The sequence below is a fragment of the Lontra canadensis genome, unplaced genomic scaffold (assembly GCF_010015895.1).
Source record: "Lontra canadensis isolate GAN:19392208 unplaced genomic scaffold, GSC_riverotter_1.0 scaffold56, whole genome shotgun sequence".
Classification (NCBI taxonomy): domain Eukaryota; kingdom Metazoa; phylum Chordata; class Mammalia; order Carnivora; family Mustelidae; genus Lontra; species Lontra canadensis.
In genome coordinates this window covers 1,883,954-1,903,809 of record NW_022631050.1, presented here as the reverse complement: position 1 = coordinate 1,903,809, position 19,856 = coordinate 1,883,954, and the positions used below count along the sequence as shown (strand labels likewise).

General features: G+C 37.3%; 1 protein-coding gene across 3 annotated transcripts; it reads right to left on the bottom strand.

Moving 5' to 3' along the window:
• Positions 1-7,001: 7,001 nt before the first annotated feature.
• Positions 7,002-17,528, bottom strand: ZNF639 (zinc finger protein 639). Of its 3 annotated transcripts, none has more exons than XM_032875392.1 (7): positions 17,357-17,528; positions 14,090-14,161; positions 13,390-13,458; positions 11,880-11,990; positions 11,596-11,655; positions 9,315-9,449; positions 7,002-9,194 (listed from the first exon to the last, which is right to left on the bottom strand). In XM_032875392.1, exons 3-7 carry the CDS (start codon positions 13,445-13,447, stop codon positions 8,041-8,043), a joined length of 1,518 nt encoding a protein of 505 aa, XP_032731283.1. In that variant the 5' UTR covers positions 13,448-13,458; positions 14,090-14,161; positions 17,357-17,528; the 3' UTR covers positions 7,002-8,040. The 3 variants fall into 3 exon arrangements, with proteins under 3 accessions (XP_032731283.1, XP_032731282.1, XP_032731284.1); XM_032875391.1 differs by lacking the exon at positions 17,357-17,528 and adding an exon at positions 17,136-17,252; XM_032875393.1 differs by lacking the exons at positions 11,596-11,655; positions 17,357-17,528 and adding an exon at positions 17,136-17,251.
• Positions 17,529-19,856: the final 2,328 nt, after the last annotated feature.

Here is a 19,856-nt window from a genome sequence, read left to right as displayed (position 1 = left end):
CACAAAAAGTTATTGCTTAAGTTTAATATCTATTTATAATAAAAGTTCTTAGAAAACTAAGAAACCTAACAAAGACTACCTACCAAAACCTACAGTAAACAAACTTACTGGGGAAACTTTAGGAGTCTTACATCTAAGACTAGAAACAAAAAAGGAATGCCTGCTATTGCTAGTTCTGCGCATTAATAATGGCACTCATTAGTAATAACAGTAAAGTTACAAACAAATTCTGTGATAAAAAAAAAGCTATTAAGGACATTTAATTCCTTAAGTTTATGTCATTCAGAAGTTAGATGATTATTTATATTAAAAATTGAGCAAAGATGGCTATTAGAACTAAGAAGACTAGAACCTGAAAAGGTGTCTATATACAAAATCAATGTTTAAAAACCAGAAGCCTTCCTATGTACCCGTAATAACCCTTTAGAAAATAAACATGCTAAAGAAACCTAAACTGTGAAGAATCTAGGCATTGACCGGACAAAATCTACATATGACCCTCATTGAAAAAATTAAAAGAACATTAAAAAGAGACTTGAGTGAATGGAGAAATATACAATATTTACAAAAGGAAAGATTTTTTTTTTAATTTTTTAAAGATTTTTATTTATTTAACAGAGAGAGAACACAAGCAGGCAGAGAGGCAGGAGAAGAGAGAGGAGGAAGCAGGCTCCCTGCTGAGCAGAGAGCCCGATGCGATGCGGGGCTTGATCCCAGGACCCTGAGACCACGACCTGAGCTGAAGGCAGCGGCTTAACCCACTGAGCCACCCAGGCACCCCAAAAGGAAAGATTTTAATGTAAAGATGTTAATTCCCTCTAAAATGATTTAAAATTTTAATGCAGTTGCGGGGGCGCCTGGGTGGCTCAGTGGGTTAAGCCTCTGCCTGTGGCTCAGGTCATGATCCCAGGGTCCTGGGATAGGGCCTGCATTGGGCTCTCTGCTCAGCGGGGAGCCTGCTTCCCCCTCTCTCTCTGCCTTCCTCTCTACTTGTGATCTCTGTCTGTCAAATAAATAAATGAAATATTATTAAAAAAATAAAATTTTAATGCAGTTGCCACAAGACTTCAGATGGAATTGGAACCAATCCTAAATTTACATGGAAGAAGAAAAAGTCCACCAATAACTAATACAATTCTCCCAAAGAGTAAAGGGAGTAAAGTCGCACTACTTTATACTAAGACACATTGTAAAACCCTAATATTTTAAGCAGACTGTAACTGTTTAAGCCTGGGGCACTGTTGCTAGAACAAAGGAATATATAGGAGTACAGACACAGACCTGTCTGCCAGTTATGTCTGTAGGCAATTGATATACGATAAAATTGGTATGAACACTGAGGGAAGATGCATTATTTAACAAATAGTATTAGGGAAATTGGCTCACTTGAATCAAACAACAACAACAACAACAACAACAACAACAACAACTTGAATCATACCAACACACAAAGAAACTCAGATGTGGACATGCAAAGTATAACCAGAAAATTATTAGGAGAAAATGTAGGAAAATAACTTTATGACATTGGGGTTAAAGATAATTCTGTAAACAAGATGCAGAAAGCACAACTTGTGAAGGGAAAATGCAATGGATCTATCTACATTAAAGATTTCTGTTCAAAAAAAGATATTAGTAATATATAACAACCTGGGATTTTTTTTTTTGCAGTATATATAGGAAACAAAGGACTGATATTTAAATTTGATTAAGAACTTTTGAAAGTCAACCAGGAGAGGCAGTTCACAAAATAAGAAACCAAAATGTCTTGTTTTAAGATATTTTCAACCTTGTTAGTAATTTGATAATGCAAATTCAAACAATAATAATGTACTACTTTATGCCCCTCAGATTTACAGAAAATTAAAAATGTGGTATGATATTAATTTTTGGTGAGGATGTAGAGAAATGTGATCTGCTGATGAGAATATAAACTTTAGCCAGTCTGGATAATACTTTGGAAGTATTTAATCGCACATATATTGTGTGTATATGTAACCCAACACACCCACACACCCCCAAAGAAAACCAAAACAAACCCCAAACACCTCAACACATACAAGAATGTTCTGGTAGCCTTGTACATAAGACAAATACTTAGAAATGCAAAAGTTACTCAGTTTGATATTTAACTGAATTGACTTCCGCAATGTGAGAGAAGAGTTTCCTGCCTTATATGGTAAATCTCTTTGAGGACAAGAACCATAGTTTATTTATCTTCATATCCCTGAGCACACGGCTTTGTAATTGATATTCCATAGCTACTTGTCAAATTGAAGAGTAGTGAAATAGAAGTTTTTAAGGAATTGCAGAGACTCCATGGTCTATTTGAGAAAATTTTAGTAATATTATGTCCACTGTACATGGTTATAGCCATACAATTTACGGTTAGCAAACAGGGTTTACAAATCACTCATATTTTAGTCCCGGACTCTGTCATTTTCTCTCTTCAGGTGTCTAGTATAACATCCTGTGAAAAAAACAAATAGGGCATATTTAAACTTTCTCTAAAGAAAAAATTTTAAAATTGATGGGGAAATTAGAAGTTCCATTTATTTTAGCTTAAAAAGCATTTGACTGGGGCATCTGAGTGGCTTAGTGGGCTAAGCATCTGACTCTTGGTTTCAGCTCAGGTCATGGTCTCAGGGCCATAGGTTTGAGTTCTGCCTCAGGCTCTGCACTCAGCAAGGAGTCTGCTGGATATTATCTCCCTCTTCCTCTGCCTCTACTCTTCCTCCTGCCTCGAATGCTCCAAAATAAATAAATAAAATCTTTATAAAAAAGCATTTGACTAATGGTACTAGATAACCATTCTTCTTCTTCTTTTTTTTTTGATAACCATTCTTCTAAACTATAAACAAAGAAGCTTAGATCAGAATTTTGTATTCTCAAATTTTAGTCTTTCATGTATCACTTACCCAACTTTTCCATGTCTATGTATCATTATTTACTTCATATTTTCTTCAAATCAATCTGCTTTTTTCTTAAAAAAGTCAGTTTTGTCCTAAGTAAATATATTCACAATTCAGATTTGATGTGACAGTTAACATATAATTCATTGCCATGAAAACAAAATTTATATCACATACAATTATTTTTATATGTTGTGCACTTTATGAGTCTGGATTAGAAGACCTCTGAGGTCCTTCCCAGACAGACTGACATTCCATCATTCTAGGTTAGTTCCTCTACCTCAGTATTTTAATTATTTAGTAAAGAACACTGAATGAGTGCCATAAGGAACTTAACCATAATCTTGTGACCATAAAAAAGTATTTATTAAGATCTGTGCCATGATATCCTGCTTAAAACCCAAGATAGATTCACTGAAATTTACAAATTCAGCACAGCCAACTGCTATTAGAGAGGAATATGTAAAATGTTTATAGGGTATAGAAACCAGTGATGTGGTATATGGTGTGAGGGAAGTTAAATTATTTTAACAGTTTGGAGAATAGAAGAATTAAACAAATTTACTCTCACCCTTTTAATTGGGAAAATTTTAATCTTATGAGACTTCCTGGAGATATGGGAGAGTTGTAAAGATGAAGGTAATCAACCATAGATTTTATTTGAGGAATATGTTTTAGAAACATGAATAATGGAGGTAACCCTAAATAAAATGAACAGGGAAGGCAGGAAAAGAGAATCTAATACTCTCAAACTTCAGTCAATTCAAGTTTAGAACAGAATGGTGAATGGCCTTCACACACAGAATTAAGTAAGGAAAAAAAAATTACCCACCAGAAGTTACATTTGATGGGTATGATTCCAATTCCTACTCTCAGGTTATTCTAAAGAGAAAGGCAACAAAAGTATCAGTCATTTCAAGCAAAAGTTTTTTGGCAGTGGACACTATCTGGGTAAGGTTAAAAGCTAGAAAACTTTTGCGTTTTCATTCAAAACATACTTTTCACTAAATTTCAGGGTATAAGTCATTCAGTTCAGTATTTTTAGCAAGAAAGACTATTCAGGTTATACTCATTTGCCTTTTTAAAACTAAAAGTAACGCACTTTTAAAGGTTTTAATAACAAAAATTCCTTTAAAAAGCTGTCTAAATAATCAACCTTCTTAAAATGTGGGAATAAGATTAGTAGGTAATATGATATTTCTATGTAGCAATGTGAGAAAATTTTTTATTTTCATTTTTTAAAGGATTTTAAGTAATCTCTATACCCAAAATGGTGCTTGAACTCACAACCATGAGATCAAGAGTCCCATGCTCTACTGAGCCAGACAGCTGCCCCCCAAAATTGTTTCTTTTTAGAATAAAGAAATTACTTTTCACAAATAAGATTTATGTGGGTTTGGGTAGTTACCAGTTTAACACCAGGATTACAAAAGAGAATGAACTTAAGGAGGTTGTGATGACTGATGCTTTAATACAGGAAGTCTTTATCCAGAAATTATTTTCAATGACTAGTATGAAGTAGGCTTCAAAGAACACTGTCTTGGGGTGCCTGGGTGGCTCAGTGGGTTAAGGCCTCTGCCTTTGGCCCGGGTCATGATCCCAGGCTCCTGGGATAGAGCCCTGTATCAGGCTCTCTGCTTGGTAGGGAGCGGGCTTCTTCCTCTTTCTCTGCCTGCCTCTCTGCCTACTTGTGATCTCTGTCAAATAAATAAAATCTTCAAAAAAAAAAAAAAAAAAACACGGTCTTAAAATTTTTAAAATTACAAATTGAATGCATAACTTCATATAAATATGTAAATTACATGACAACTTTTAGCTTTGTGAATTTATATTTTACAACATGAATGTATACATTTCTTTCTCTTAGATTTGAATGTTGTCTTAAAAGATTTTTTTATGGAAAGCTAAACCATTATAAGGAATATATGTAAATCCATAACCTAAATGCCTTGAATGAAAATTCTTGTAGATACTCTGTCTTCAGTCACTAGAACTGAAAGTTATAGGCAAAGGAATATATATCCCCAAATTTGATCTTAATTTATAGGAATCATACTGTTTTTGCTTTCTTTTTTTAATTTAAAGATTTTATTTATTTATTTGTGAGAGAGAGAATGAGAGCAAGAGAGCATGAGAGTGGAGAGGTCAAAGGGAGAGCAGACTCCCTGCGAGCAGAGAGCCCAATGCGGGACTAGATCCCAGGACTCCAGGATCACGACCTTAGCCAAAGGGAGTTGCTTAACCAACTGAGCCACACAGGCGCCCCAGCAATCAGACTGTGTTAATTATAGGGTAAACCTGAGTAACCAAATTTGCTTTTCCTTGGGATGTTTGGTCTTAACTATTTGTTTTCACTTAAATTCTTAACAAATATTGATTTTTTGGCAAACCAATCTGATTCCCAAGGGGGTTGGGGCCATTTGATTTTTATTAACTTTCTCAAGTTTGTATAAGTCATAGTGCTTTTAGGCATTAATATCCACTAAAAATGAATCACAGTAGTTTGGGAAACATTAAACTTCTTACAAAAGGTAGTAATACTGACAAAACAAGGAAAAGTAAGGTTAATGGTAAAGTGCCAGAAACTAAGTAATACAGTGCTTTGCAAATTAGATTTAAAAATTAGGAATAGTGTTATTCTAAACACACACACACACACACACACACACACACACACACACAAAACCTTACATATACTACACCTACCAGTAACTCAGCAATCACCTAACAACACGCTATGGACCCTGTGAAACGGAGAAACCGGTTAGTATGTGATGACACACATTCATGAAATCTAAAAGAGTTGATTTAAAATGGTAAAACTGGCAAATTTACGAGCAGGAAGAGAGACTTTTGAATAGTGCACAATCACTTTCAAATTTTGGAGTACAGGGGAAATTTGGAATTTCATAAGTAATAACTCATTACAAGAAGATAAAAAAAGCAAGAAAAAAAATAGCCCAATGCTACTGCCAAGAATTCTTGCTGCCAAGAATCCTACTGTAGTGCAACTAAACATCACTATCAATTATGTATTCTCAGACTTGAACTGTGCTTTAAATCACAAGAGAGTTCAGTGGAAATGTTTGTTTTTTGGGGGGGGGAAAACCCAGAAGTAGTTAGAAAAAATCTCTTTATAGTTAGGGTTGTTTTTCTGAAGAAGTTCTTTAACCTAAAAATATAAACCAGCTGTCATTGACTTATTTGAAAGTGGAGTCAAAGCAAAAAGTTTTTATTGGACAAACTGTCAGTGGGATGTGTCCTCAAGATGCAGATTCAGTAAAAAGTACAAAGTTACATGGGTCTAAATTTGGATTAATATCTCGAGGTTTCATTACAATTACTTTAATTTGATTACTAATGTGATCAAATGTAAAGTAATAAAATACAAAATTGAAAAAAACCCACTAAGGCATTATTTATTTAAAGTCTGTTTCCTAAAAATAAAACTCTTGAAGGTGGATGTATATTAAAAAGGCATTAAAAAAAGAATTACCAAGAAGGCAGCCAAACAGCTATGTTAAGTAGTCATGAAAAACACCCAAGGACAAAGCTTGGATTTTAATGTAACATGGTGTAATGGAAACATTAGACTGGAGGCCAAATAACTTGGATTCCACTCCTGTCTCCTATAACTGGTTTTGGGACCTTGGCCTATTTCAACAAGAAACTTAAGAGAACTAGAGGGTTTAGACCATATGGTTTCTAAGGTTCTCTTCCAGTTTAAATACTCTGATATTAAGTCTTAGAAACATTTCTATCAGGTAGCCCTACCTGGAATGTTCAAATCAGATGAGTTTATAAGAATATAATTATGCATATATGACAATATAGAGCTAAAAAGGATTATTTTTGAAAAAACTTGTTGCTGCCACCATTCTCAAAATAGACTAAATTTCCATGGTTCTTGTGGTGGGAAAACCATAGGTCATAAACTGATCTCTTCAACTGTATCGATATTCCTGAACAATACTGTTTGTTAGCAGGAGTTCATTGGAGTTCAGTGATAGACAAAATCGTATCTTTGCATATTGCTATTTAAGAAGCTGCTATTGTATTGTGGTTTTGTCTCTTTTTCCCATCCCTCAATTCAAATGTTGAAGTTCTGAGCTCCAGTACCTCAAAATATGACCTTATTTGGGGACTGGATCTTTACTAGGTTAAAATAAGGTCATTAAGGTTAGCTCTAATCCAGTGACCTTATAAAAAAGGGGAGTTTGAGAAATAGACTTGCATACAAAAAGAACACCATGTGAATGAAGATGGCCATCTACAAGCCAAGAAGAAAGCCAGAACCCCTCATCTTCCATATCTTCGTAATTCCAGATTAATACTTCAGTGGGTTTTCTCAGTCAATAAATGATTTATCATCAGCAGTTTGAGCTTACTTCGCTGTTACATAACTGAAAATGAATGTTGAAAATGTTGAGCTATTAAATGTTACTTTTTATTGTCTAACCCCATATCAGTTCCTCCTCAGTCCCATTTTAAAATCATTTAACTCATAGATAGGGGCTAAAATAGAATGAGAATTAAAAAAAAAGACCCATCAACAAAACTGGATCTTCCCTTCCTACTGTAACACTTGCTTCCTAGTGTTGTTAAAAGAATAATACAGATGGAGAGTCCACTGAGTCTTGGAGATAATTCCTAATGGGGATTATCTGGGAGGGTTTGGGTTCTTATAAATGGAAATATCAGTGGACTTAATTGTATGGTACATTGTATTTAAGTTCTGATAATGCAGTACTCTGATGACTTCAAAGATGAAAAACTGAGTTTGTCTTGAGTTTAAAAAAGTTAATAGCACCCATGGTTACAAAAGCAAAAGTGTAGTCTAGTTTCTTTAGTACATCTGTTTCTCATCAATTCAAGAAATCAGAGGTTCTGTAAGAAACAAGATGACAGACACCAAGAGTGGTTAAAACTATCATGCACTGAAAATAACACATTTAGGATATCATTATATACTGAAAAATGTAGCAATGCCAAGAAAATTGGGCAATTAAAAAACTTACTTGTTAAAAGCAATTCTCATAAGTTATGTTTAAAATCATCCATTTTAACATCTCCAAAAAAAGTCAAATTTATTATTTTACATTAACATTATGGCAGGTAAAGAAAATAATCAAGTCGTCTCGTGGACTGGAAGGTGACTTATTAATTCCCTTTCATTTCCAAACCTCATCAAGCAGTCACTACATTTATGAGGTAAATCAGCTGAATGCTTGAAATCTAGATGAATTTTAAGATCTTCAATTTGTCCTGTTGAATATTCACAGTATTGACATAAATAAATCCCTTCAGATAAATGTGAATTTAAATGTTTGCAATATTCTAGCATACTTGAAAAGCCTTTCCCACAGTCATCACAAACATGAGGAAAAATTTTAGTATGTTCAATAGCAACATGCCTGTTAACATTTGTATGAAGTCTACTCCGAAAACCACATACTTGACACACAAAGAAGTTTTTACATTTGTCAAAGGTAATTTTGCTTAAGAGGCTGTACTGTCCATGTTCTCCATTGTTATACTTATCACTCAACTCAATTAATTTACATGCATGTTCATTTACCACATGGCTATGCAAGTCTTCTGGATCATTTGTTTCATGTTCACAAAACTGACACAAGTACTGTTCATCACAGCTGTGCTCCTGGAAATGTAGGTAGAGTTCACTGCTTGAGGAGAACTGTACATCGCACTGCTCACACCAATAGAGGTGGTCACTAAAATGGGTGTCTGCAATGTGCTGGCTGAGGTTCTCAAAAATCACTGTTTTATAATCGCAGTATTTACAAATGTAGGGATCCTCTTCATGCAGTTTGGCATGTTCGATCAGAAGCATGTTGGTAGAGAAACTTTCCTTGCATACTCGACACACATTTGAATCAGTACGCTTATGCTTCAGGATCATATGCTGCTTTAAATCAGAAAAATATTTGCTGTTGAACTCACAAAGTTCACACTTATAAAGACCACTGCTATTGGCTCTCAGTAAAGGCCACTTCTGTTGGGCAGTCACATTCAGAGCTTGGCTCTTGTCAAGAATTTTGCAAAGTTTAGATGGTGGCTCCTCATCAGTTTGGTCTTGAAGGCTTTCTGAGGAATTGTTTTCTGTCTCTATATCATAATCTTCAGAAACTGCATGCACTTCTGCAGCAATTGGAACATCTTCAGCAGTGTGAACTTCTATAGGATTTTCCTCTTGAGTCTGTTGGTTGGCTGACTCAGGTGAGTCACACTCATCATCACAAATTTCAGTATCAGCAGATTTTTCTGAAAAATAGCACACGTCTATTATCACCACTAAATAAGACCTAATGAATAAATAATTGGCAAAATTTTTTTCATTCATCTATATAAAATGAGCAAATGCTATCAACTGGTTTCCCTAACCTGTAGAAAAGGCAGTGTGGTCTAGAATTCGAAGTACAGGACTGGGAACCAGGTAGTTTTGATTTCTATTTCTGGCCTTGATTCCATCTGTAAATTTTGGCAAGTCATTTGATGTCTCTGTATCAGAATCATCATCTGTAAAAAGAGATTTGGAAAAATACTTATTATATATATGCAAAGCATTAAATATTAATTACCATTAAACAAAGCACTAAATGTTTTAAATAAAATCTTGAACTCCAACAGGAACTAAAGGACTTAGATTGAGCCAGGAAAAGAGATGTTATCCAACAGACACACAAAATAATCTGTCCAAACAAGCAACTGCTTTTGCATCTGTGCCCCATTTGGACTAGAATATACTTATTAAAGTTACTTAGGAATTTTCAGTTTAAATTACTGAGTCTGAGTAAGCCTTTATTCCCTCAGCCCAGACCCCGTGTTTCAAAGTTAGCATGGGGAAACTGAAATACAGGTCAGTAGAAAAAACTAGGCTTCAATATCATGTCACTGTTGTTCTTAAAAGACTTTATTTTTAGTTCTCAGAAAAAATTTGAGAAGATAATACAGAGGATTCCCATATATCCTGCATTCAGTTTCTCCATTCTCTTACATTACATTTCAATTTCTCCATGCTCTTAATATGATACATTTGTTACAATTAATAACCAATACCAGTAAGGTGGTATTAACTAAAGTCTATACTTAAGCAGATTTTCTTAATTTTTTTTTTTTTTTAAGATTTTATTTTATTTTATTTGACAGAGAGAGATCACAGTAGACAGAGACAGGAAGAGAGAGAGAGGGAAGCAGGCTCCCCACCGAGCAGAGAGCCCGATGCGGGACTCGATCCCAGGATCCCGAGATCATGACCTGAGCCGAAGGCAGCGGCTTAACCCACTGAGCCACCCAGGCGTCCCAAGATTTTCTTAATTTTTTCCTAATGTTCTTTTTCTGTTTCAAGAACCCAAGATTTCACATTACATTTAGCTGTCATCTCTCTCTAGGATACTGTTAGCTGTGGCAGTTTCTTAGACTTTCCTTGTTTTTGATGACCATGACAGTTTTGAGGAGTAGAGATCAGGTATTTTGTAGGATGCCCCATGATTAGACTAGGATTATGGGTTATTAGAGGTAGACCAGAGAGGCAAGCTGCCTTTTTTATCACATCATATCAAGGGTACATAGTACTTACATGATTTGTTACTGTAGATGTTGACTGTGATCACCTGGTTGAAGTAGTATTGATCAGGTTTCTCTGCTGTACTCTTTTTTTTTTTTTAAAGATTTTATTTATTTATTTGACAGAGAGCACAAGTAGGCAGAGAGGCAGGCAGAGAGAGAGAGGGGGAAGCAGGCACCCCGCTAAGCAGAGAGCCCGATGTGGGGGTCGATCCCAGGACCCTAAGACCACGACCCAAGATGAAGGCTCTCCATAGAGTACTCTCCATACTCTATGTTTTGGAACAAAGTCCCTGTATGCAGTCCTCATTTAAGGAGTGGAAAGTTATGTTCCACCTCCTTGAGGGAGGAGAGCCCACACAAATAATTTGGAATTCTTCTATATAGTTTCTAATTTATTCATTCAGTTTCGTCTGTATGGACTCAGGAATATTTATTTTACATTTTGGGGTTCTAATTTTTTTTTTTCCCTTCAAATTGTTTCAGCTTTGGCTACCGGGAGCTCTTTAGTTGGCTCCTGTGTTCCTCTGACTACCTGGATCATGTGTATGTTGAGTACTTCCTTATTTTCTGGCACTACAAAATGCTCCAGGCTCATCTTATGTATTTCCCACCTTAGAACTAAATCAGCCATTTCTCCAAGTGCTAGTTCTTTTTACTGGAGAATGGTTTTAAAAACCAAAATCTGGGCTCACTCCCACTGGGGTGTCATTATCTTTTAGGCCCTCTCAACTAACAGAGTAAACACGTTTGTACAGTGCTCCATATACACAGACATAACTATAATTATCTCTGTATGTAACCATCTGTGTCTCTATTAAGCCAAACATGAGTTCATACAAATATCTCCAACTCCTTATGCTTGTTAAAAAATTATATTTCTGTGCCTCTGGTAGGAGCTCAAGGAAATTGGCAGTTTTGATGGTTGAAAGAAGAGAGCAAATGCAAATTTTTATCATTTACCCAATGCTGTTTTAAAGACTCAACAAAAGACGTTAAGACTGAAAAACACTGAATGCTTCACCCTCCATTCCTTCCTTTCCATTAGCCCTTTAGACTACAGCTGAGTGGAGGTACTGTGTATAACACTATTCCTAACCTTTCGTCATAAATGCTCCCAGCTCTGGGTCATTCTTGATTTTCCACCAATTCCTTGCCACTAAAATGGACTTAGGAGAGTGTGCTTTTTATTTACAGGTCTGAAATAATGTTAAAAATTGAAAATTCATACTTGCTTTCTTACAAAAAAACCCAATTTCCCTACATTTAAACAAACTGAATACATGCCCATTTAGAAGTCATAACTTTTACCCACATTTTCAAGTAAGAAATAAAAATATATAAAAGTAACTTAAAGGATATTTTGGAAAATATTAGATATACCTTTGTTGTCAAAGTATTTTAAGTCCGGTTGTCTCATAGAACAAACACTATAACAATGGTCAGAAAAAATTCCATTGAATCCATCTGCAATTCTGCTTATTCCAGAGGAATCTGAACATAAGAGGAAAATTTTAAAAATTTCAAGTAAACAATTAAACATGTAAAGCCATCACTTTATCCACCATATATACATTTTCATATTTGTAATAAAGTATATTTCCTTCAATTCTGAAAGCGTCTATATTTCAGATCTGATAGTGACACTGAGCTTTGCAAGAAACACCAATTACATGATTTACAATATAACACTTGAAGTACACAAAGACAGATCTGCCTTACTGTCGGAATTCCACACATTATAAATATGTGATAAATATATTAACCTCAAAAAACATTGAATTAACACTGAATTAACTACCAAGAAGATCTGCCATGTAATGAAAAGGAAGTAAGGCATAGGAGAAATGGTCTGAGGACCAATGAAGGCTTCTGAATAGTCATTTCAAGTCTTGTTGGGAGGGGCTAAGAGGCAGTAAACCAGGCTTAATTTCCTCAGATATGAAGAATGAATGTGTAGCTTGGGTGGGCTAACAGGTATGCTAGAGACTATCTCAAACATAGATATGTGAGATTAGTTACAGGTGGCAACAAAGACCTCTATTTTTTTTGCACCAACATATACTTTATTATTTAGTTAAACTTATTTAAATTCATTAATTAACATACAGTATATTATTAGTTTCATTAGTTTCAGAGGTAGAGTTCAGGGATTCATCAGTTTGATACAACACCCAGTGCTCACTCATCACATGCCCTCCTTAATATCCATCAGCCAGTTACCCCCTCCCCTTCCCCCCTCCCCTCCAGCAACCCTGTTTGTTTCCTATGATTGAGAGTCTCTTATGGTTTGTCTCCTCTCTGCTTTCATCTTCTTTTATTTTTCCCTCCTTTCCCCTATGCTCCTCTGTTTTGTTTCTTAAATTCTGCATAAGTCAAATCAAAGACCTCTCTCTCTCTCTCTCTTTTTTTTTTAAAGACCTCTCTTCTTAAGACCTCACTTATTGCCAAGATAGTAGAGCCAACCTCAACCAAAGGACCTAAAATAACACAATCAAAATAAAGATCACATTTTTGAAAATAATGTATAGGATAAAAAATCTATCCCCGACAATCCAAATACCTTCCACCAAGGTTAATGTACCTTAAGAACAAGCTTGGGAATCACACAAGCAAATCTCAGTTAATGCTGTATAAGCATGCAACCTTGGATATCTAATTTTAAATATCTATCAACTACTCAGTTGTATATATTAAATAATGTCTGTAAGCTTCTGATGTGCGCTTAGCACGTGGGACAATGAGGAATATATATTCAAAGAACTTAAAGCTTTCTCTTACCTAAAAATTGACCCAGATATTCAACTGTTATCTGATCATTTATGAGAAAATGGGTAAGAATACAATTGCATGGGACTCAATGCAGGGCCCAACTTTAAAATAATCCACTGACCTGAGTAACGAGAAGGGTGTAATGTCTTCCTTTTTCTTTTTTTAGGATATTCATTCATATCTTTGCAATCTAAAAATGGAAATATTTAACAAAAATGTCACAAATAAAGATTGTTAATATTTTATAAAAATTCCTCCTAACTAAAGAACTTGCTGGGAATAAGAAGTATGTGCGCCACTTGAAAATCTACTTTGTAAGAGAAGTGTTAAACAATGCTTCCATTTATATTTTGGATTTACTTTTATGATCAAGTTTAAAGGCAGGACACCAATACTGTTTTTTTTTTTCTTGGTGAGGTTGAGAAGTCCATTTCAAATGTTGATGTAATTTTAAGAATAGGATAATTACAATAAACCATGCTCTTAAATTATTTTTATTTAAAAAAATCATTATAGTACCCTATTAAGACTAAGACAGGTATATTTCTTACAATTGGGAATATTTTGATATAGTTTTCAAGCTAACAGTGGATATACGCCCTTGAAAAGTCTGTATCGATCCCCTGATTTCCAGAAAATATACTCATCACATAGAAGCTCAGAATATGATTTTCAAGAAAAAATTCTTTTCTTACTTATAAGGTCACATTCAACATTCTATTTAGAACAAAACATAGCAACTTTTGTTTAATCATTAAATGATTAAATTCCAATGGACTGTTATAAAATTGACTAAATGGTTTCTGTCACATTCCACTTACTTGGTATAATTCTTAACACTGTAGTGAGGAGAAATGAACTACAGGGAAATTTTCACAGATGGTAAAAAATGCCTGTAGGAAAAAACACAAAGGAAGTCACATTAGCAAAAATGTATTTCACTTCTGAGACTCAAAAATACTATGGCACCAGGTCTCTAATTAACTGGAAAGTTATGTGGAATTAATTCAAGTATAAATAATCTTTTGAACATATTGTATTAAGCACTAAAAACTGATAAATATGTGAGTATACTCATGTGTCATATTTCTTTGAAACGAATTTACCTTCTAAAACTATAGCTCTATTTTAACACCAAAATAGGAATATAAATCTGGTTATTCAGCCATAATGAAAGCAAACCAAATCAGACTTTGAACTGTTTAAGTCCTTATAGATTATTTAACAATACAAGGACAATAACCATTTACTGAACACCAATCATGTGCCAGGCCGCTTTATCTTATTTAATCCTATAATATGAAAAATATACAACACTCCCTCAAAATTGATTATATATAAATTGATGTATTGATTGATGTATCAATTGATGAGGAAACCGAGGCATAGTAAAATTAAGTCCAGGAAATTCTTTATAAGTGGTAGCACTGGAATCTGAGTAAGGATCTAATTTTAAAGCACACGCTTTGGAAATAGGGAGATACAAATAGGGAGTTACAATTCAGGTAACAGATTAATGTCAGAATCAGAATCAACTCTTCCATTTCAGGTTAGTGTTCTTTCACTGTAGAAGTGAGCATGTAAGGAATGTCAGAAAAAGAAACGGACATTTTCTCTGCCAGCTTTATATGCTGCCTTTCTTATCATCAAAGTAATATACATAGCAGGTAAGCTTGATACTATTACTGAGACCATCTTGTTTCTAATGGTAAGATACCTGAGGTGCACACACTATTTTTGCTGCTTCACTAGGTTCTGGGTACATTAATTAGCTTTATAAGTGATATGATCATACAGTAATAAGACAGTGCTTTTTAGTTTATTGAGTATTTTCCTCTTATTTTATTTGATCTTCACAATCCTGGGAGGTACACAGAAGGGTTACCACCAAACACTCCAATTTTACTGATGAGGAAACCTTCAGTGAAAATCAACTAAGTGGCAGAACCAGAGCTGAAAAATCATGTCTTCTGACTCTTGAGTTTTGAACAACTAACTGTGTAAGTAATTTTTGTTGCTAATCACTATTACCAGCAAGTTACATCTTCCAGTTCTTAGTCACCAACAGGAAGAAGGGAAGGGAATCACCCAAAGAAACTGAAAACAGTTAGATTTATAGAAATAGTATCTCTATATAAAATGGCTTACCTAATATGAATAGTATTCCTTGAACCCTTCCCAATCAAGTACATTCAAAAATTTCTCACTACGCCATAAACTAAAACCTCAAGACTTATTCCTAATACCTCTTCTGTACACTTCCAGAATTTATACAGCCCAGGGCATTAAAATTCATGTTTTAAATGTTCTAAAACTGTCAGGGAGAACAATGAAAACTATTGGCCCAACATTAAAGTAGCTTCTTGCTATTTCAGAACACACTTTAAATTCTTTCCAATTTGAAGAATGAAAAAGCAAGGAAAGGAAACCAAGCATGGCATTAAAATTAATGTTTCAAGCTGGCCTGGATTCAGGCTGTCAGGTGAGAGGAATAGGATCATCTTGATCAGGAAAGGTCTGACTCCCACCCTTCCAGCATGATGCTAAGATGCCTACTCAAGACCAGAAATGCTAACATCTTTCATTTCAGCAAATATTCTTATGTGCTTTTTGTATACATAACTGCCCTGATGAAGAAGTTTGGTTTTTTACTCAAAGATGTCTTATCAACCTCCTCACTAAGTCTTCCTCTCATGGGGAAGATTTTGAGTCACCTTCTCATTCACTCTCTCTTCCCCATTTAACAAACATCCCATGTAATACATGTCAAGCAGGTTATAAGTTAATTTAAATTAATTAAATCACTTTGAATCTATTCACCCAGAAAAAACATTAACATTTTGGTATACAGACATCTAGACATTTTCCTATGCTAAGGTGTACATATATATGTTTTACATTTACAAAAATGTACCAAGCCACATGAAACATTGATTTTTTTTTAAAAGGCAACTTGCAAAATACCTATCAGCATCTCTCCACCTGTCATTTTTTTCAAGAATGTCTGTACAAAATGCCATATAACACGCAATCAGTACCTATATCAAACAGATCGACATCAAAGGCCTTTCATTTAATATAAATAAAAATAAGGCAAGTATTCACAATCAAAAGCTCTATTTTTACAAGGTTTTAAAAGCAAGTTTTTTTCATCCTCCTTTCAGAATAAGTACATATTCTCCAGATTTTAAAAGAACTGAAACACAAAAATGTTTCAGTATAGTTTTTAAACTAGAACCCACGGTACATCCAACTTGAGTTATCAGTCTTTGCCCAAATTTTTACCTCTTCGCAAAGAGGTAACTGAAATTATTTCAAATTACTCGTGTCCTAGGTTGTACTGAAAAAGAAAACCAAAAGGGGTGTAGCAGCACCCTAAGTGGGGCGGGGGGGCAGGCCACTGGCCCGAGATGAGAGCGCCAGGCTGCTTTCGGCCGCGGAGGCTTGCGGGCAAACAAGGGATTCGCAGCCAGAGTCCCGAAGCCGCTCCGCAACGCGGGGGGCCAGCCTGGCACCGACCCGCTTCGGGAGCCCAGGCGCCACCAGACACGCCGGTCAGAGGCGCCGCGCAGGAGACCCCCGGACCTAGCCGCCTCCACGCCCGGGCCACGCGCGGGGCCCAGCAGGGCCAGGCGACCAGCGGGGACTCCTAAACCCCGACCCCAAAAGCGCCATAAAGAAAACAGCAGCAGGGGGCCGAGCGTCCTCCGCGGGGGGTGGAACTGCCTCCGGGATGGGGGAGGGGTCGCCATCCCGTCTTAAAACGGAGGCAGGGTTTCATTTAAAAAGACGTCGGGGGGTCTTCCTTGCCCTCTCCTGTGGGAGGCTGCGTTCGCACGCCGCCGGCCCGCTCCTCCTCACACTCACCAGGACTCCGGGGCCCGCCCAGGCGCAGCTCCGAGGCGGCGGCTGTAGCCGAAGCGCCCGAGTGCGGGCGGAGCGGCCGCGCGGCCCTGCCGGAGGGCGGCGCCGCTGTGGCCCTCGCGCTCTCCGGCGCTCCCCCGGGCCGGCCCTTCTCCCTCCCGCGCGCCTCACGCCTTGCCCGCCAGGCGCCAAGCCCCAGGCCCCAGCTCGGCGGCCGCACTCACCACCTCGCTCCGCGCCTGCGCCGCGCACCTCAGAGGCCCGCCAACTGGGCGGGGAGGTGACGAGGTGAGAGTGGGGGGGCAGGGGATCGCGCGGCGCGGCCACGCCGCACACCAGACCTGGGAGGGACCACCGGCCTTTAGCCCCGGGGGGTGGCCCGGCAACCCGCGCCCCCTGCCGGCACTTCTGTGCGGCCGCAGGGTTCTTCGGGGATGGGTACCGCCCCTCCGGAGCCTAGCGGGTGATTCCACTCCCTAGAATTGCTCCCCGCGAGGCCGCCGAGGGAACTTCCCTGCCACGGGCTCCCGAGCCTTTCCTCCCGCCTCCAGAGAAGTGGGAGAAGCGCGGCGAGCTAGCGGCCCCTTTCCCACCCGGCTCCTCCAGGGGGCGTGCGAGAGCGGTTTTGCACGAGTTAGGCAAGGCAAATGGCATTTCAGCCCCCAGAGCGGCAGCTGCTTGCTGGGGACGCAAAGGGCGACGGCCTTGCCGAGGTTGTACCGAGTCCCCACGAAAGAACTATGCAGGGGTAGGAGGCTGAGAATTTTGAAGATCGCGGTCGTTATTAGGCGTCAGGACGATTCCTTGATTCAAGAAATCCCCGTGGAATGAATGTAAAATTTTAGAGGATTGGATTAGATTATTTAATTCCTTTTCGGATTTAGAGCTCCTAGGAGCAGACGTGGAAAGGATTAAATTGAACAAACATAAATAAACCTGTGAACACGGTTTCAAAAATGAACATCTCTGTACAAGGGGGGCCGGCCATATGTTTAATTTTTGATAATAAATTGAAGTCGTCGGTCCCAATTTACAAATTAGAAAAGCGAGGGTCTAAAGACTAGGTCTGATTCATTTTTGTAACCTCAGCACCCGGGTTTCAAATAATTGTTAAGTAGATGAATGGGACCCGTATTATACGCGCTCAAGGTCTCTCGGAGAGTTAGGGCTGCAATCCATGTCTTTTCATCCACATCCACTGTGCTTTTTCTGATTACCACATGCTACCCTACCAACCAAACGCTGGAGAATAATCATCCCAGACCTTACTCCCATTCCTTCACCTTTATTGCAGAAGATGAAGCCATATCTTAAAGAGACACCCGGTTTCCGATGCGCACTTTTTAGGACCTCGACTACTGTGTGTGTGTGTGTGTGTGTGTGTGTGTACTCAGCCCAAATAAGTGAATGTTTACGAATGCTGGCTGGCATGGCCTGGATAAAGTACGAAGAGATTTAGTGGTATCTTTTAATCCTCATATAGTTCGTACCGCTACCGAGTAGGGAATGGACACGTGTTTGCTGGACTTACATAAACAGTATCCACGGTTCCGTCCTCTCGGCTGGTTGGGCTGTTTCCCCCACAAGGGGGTGGTATGGGACCATTTTAAGTTACTGTTTTGCTCATGCGTTGCCTTGTGCCAAACAAAATCTTTACATTCTAGGCTGAAGTTTTATTTCAAAACATTCTGTAGTGAGAGCAAACAACACTACCAGCCCCCCAGCACATTACTTAAACAAACAAACCCACACTATTTTCCCTTACCCAGAGAAGTAAATACGAAGAGCATCACAATGTTGACTTGTCCTTTAGCATAATCACAAGTCAGAGGCTACTTGATGTTTTTTGATTAGCTGGAGTAAGTTTCCTAGTTTCATTTTTGCGTCCCCCCCTTTCCTTTCCTTCCTCTTAATGGAGGGTGGTGGCTGCGAGGATGAAACCCTCAAATCTCAAGAGAATACCGAGTTGTAGGGTTTGTTATCATCTAATACAATTTTGACAGGAGGGGTATTAAATCCTCATTATTTCTCCCAACTTTTTATCACATTTGTAGTATAGCTCAGTTTTTTTCCTGATTAGAAAAGGGATACGTCTTTATCACTTAATGGAAACAACAGCAAAGTATGAATAGCAAAAGAAAAAGTTACCATAATCCTACAACCCAGAGATAATCAATGGTAACATTTTGCTCAGGGGCTGTACATTATTATTACTTTTAAAAATCTATATCCATTTAGAATTGGTTTTAAAAATTTGGATAGTATTATGTTATTCTGCAGCAGCTCCCCCCCCCTTAATATAGCCTGAATATACTTCATGCTGTTAATGGCACTGTGGAATTCCACTATAAATAACCAACTATATAGTTACATAGTGGATGATTAAGTTGTTTCTATCTTTTAAAAAATGCTTTGCTAATTTGGTAAACTAAATATAGTATTCCATCTTAATTTGTATTTGTTTTTTGTGAACTTAAATATTTTCTGTGTTTACTGGCCATTTGTATTTCTCTTGAGAATTTTCAGTTTATGTCTTTTGTCCATTTTTCTATGGGCTGTTTATCTATTTAAAGAAAGTTAAAATTTTTAGCTTTTTACCCGAGATATATGTTGCATATATTTCTTTCAAGTTTGTTGTTTGCTTTTTAATTTTGTTAATGGTATGAATGTTTTAAGTTGTTGTGAAATTAATCTTTTCTTCTACCCAGTATCTGGTTGTATTTT

Coding starts and splice junctions, on each gene's coding strand:
- ZNF639 (XM_032875392.1), bottom strand. CDS start 13,447: ATGAATGAATATCCTAAAAAAAGAAAAAGGAAGACATTACACCCTTCT. Junction 11,991..13,389: donor ACACCCTTCTCGTTACTCAG/GTCAGTGGATTA, acceptor TCTTATGTTCAG/ATTCCTCTGGAATAAGCAGA. Junction 9,450..11,595: donor GGGAGCATTTATGACGAAAG/GTTAGGAATAGT, acceptor CTCTTTTTACAG/ATGATGATTCTGATACAGAG.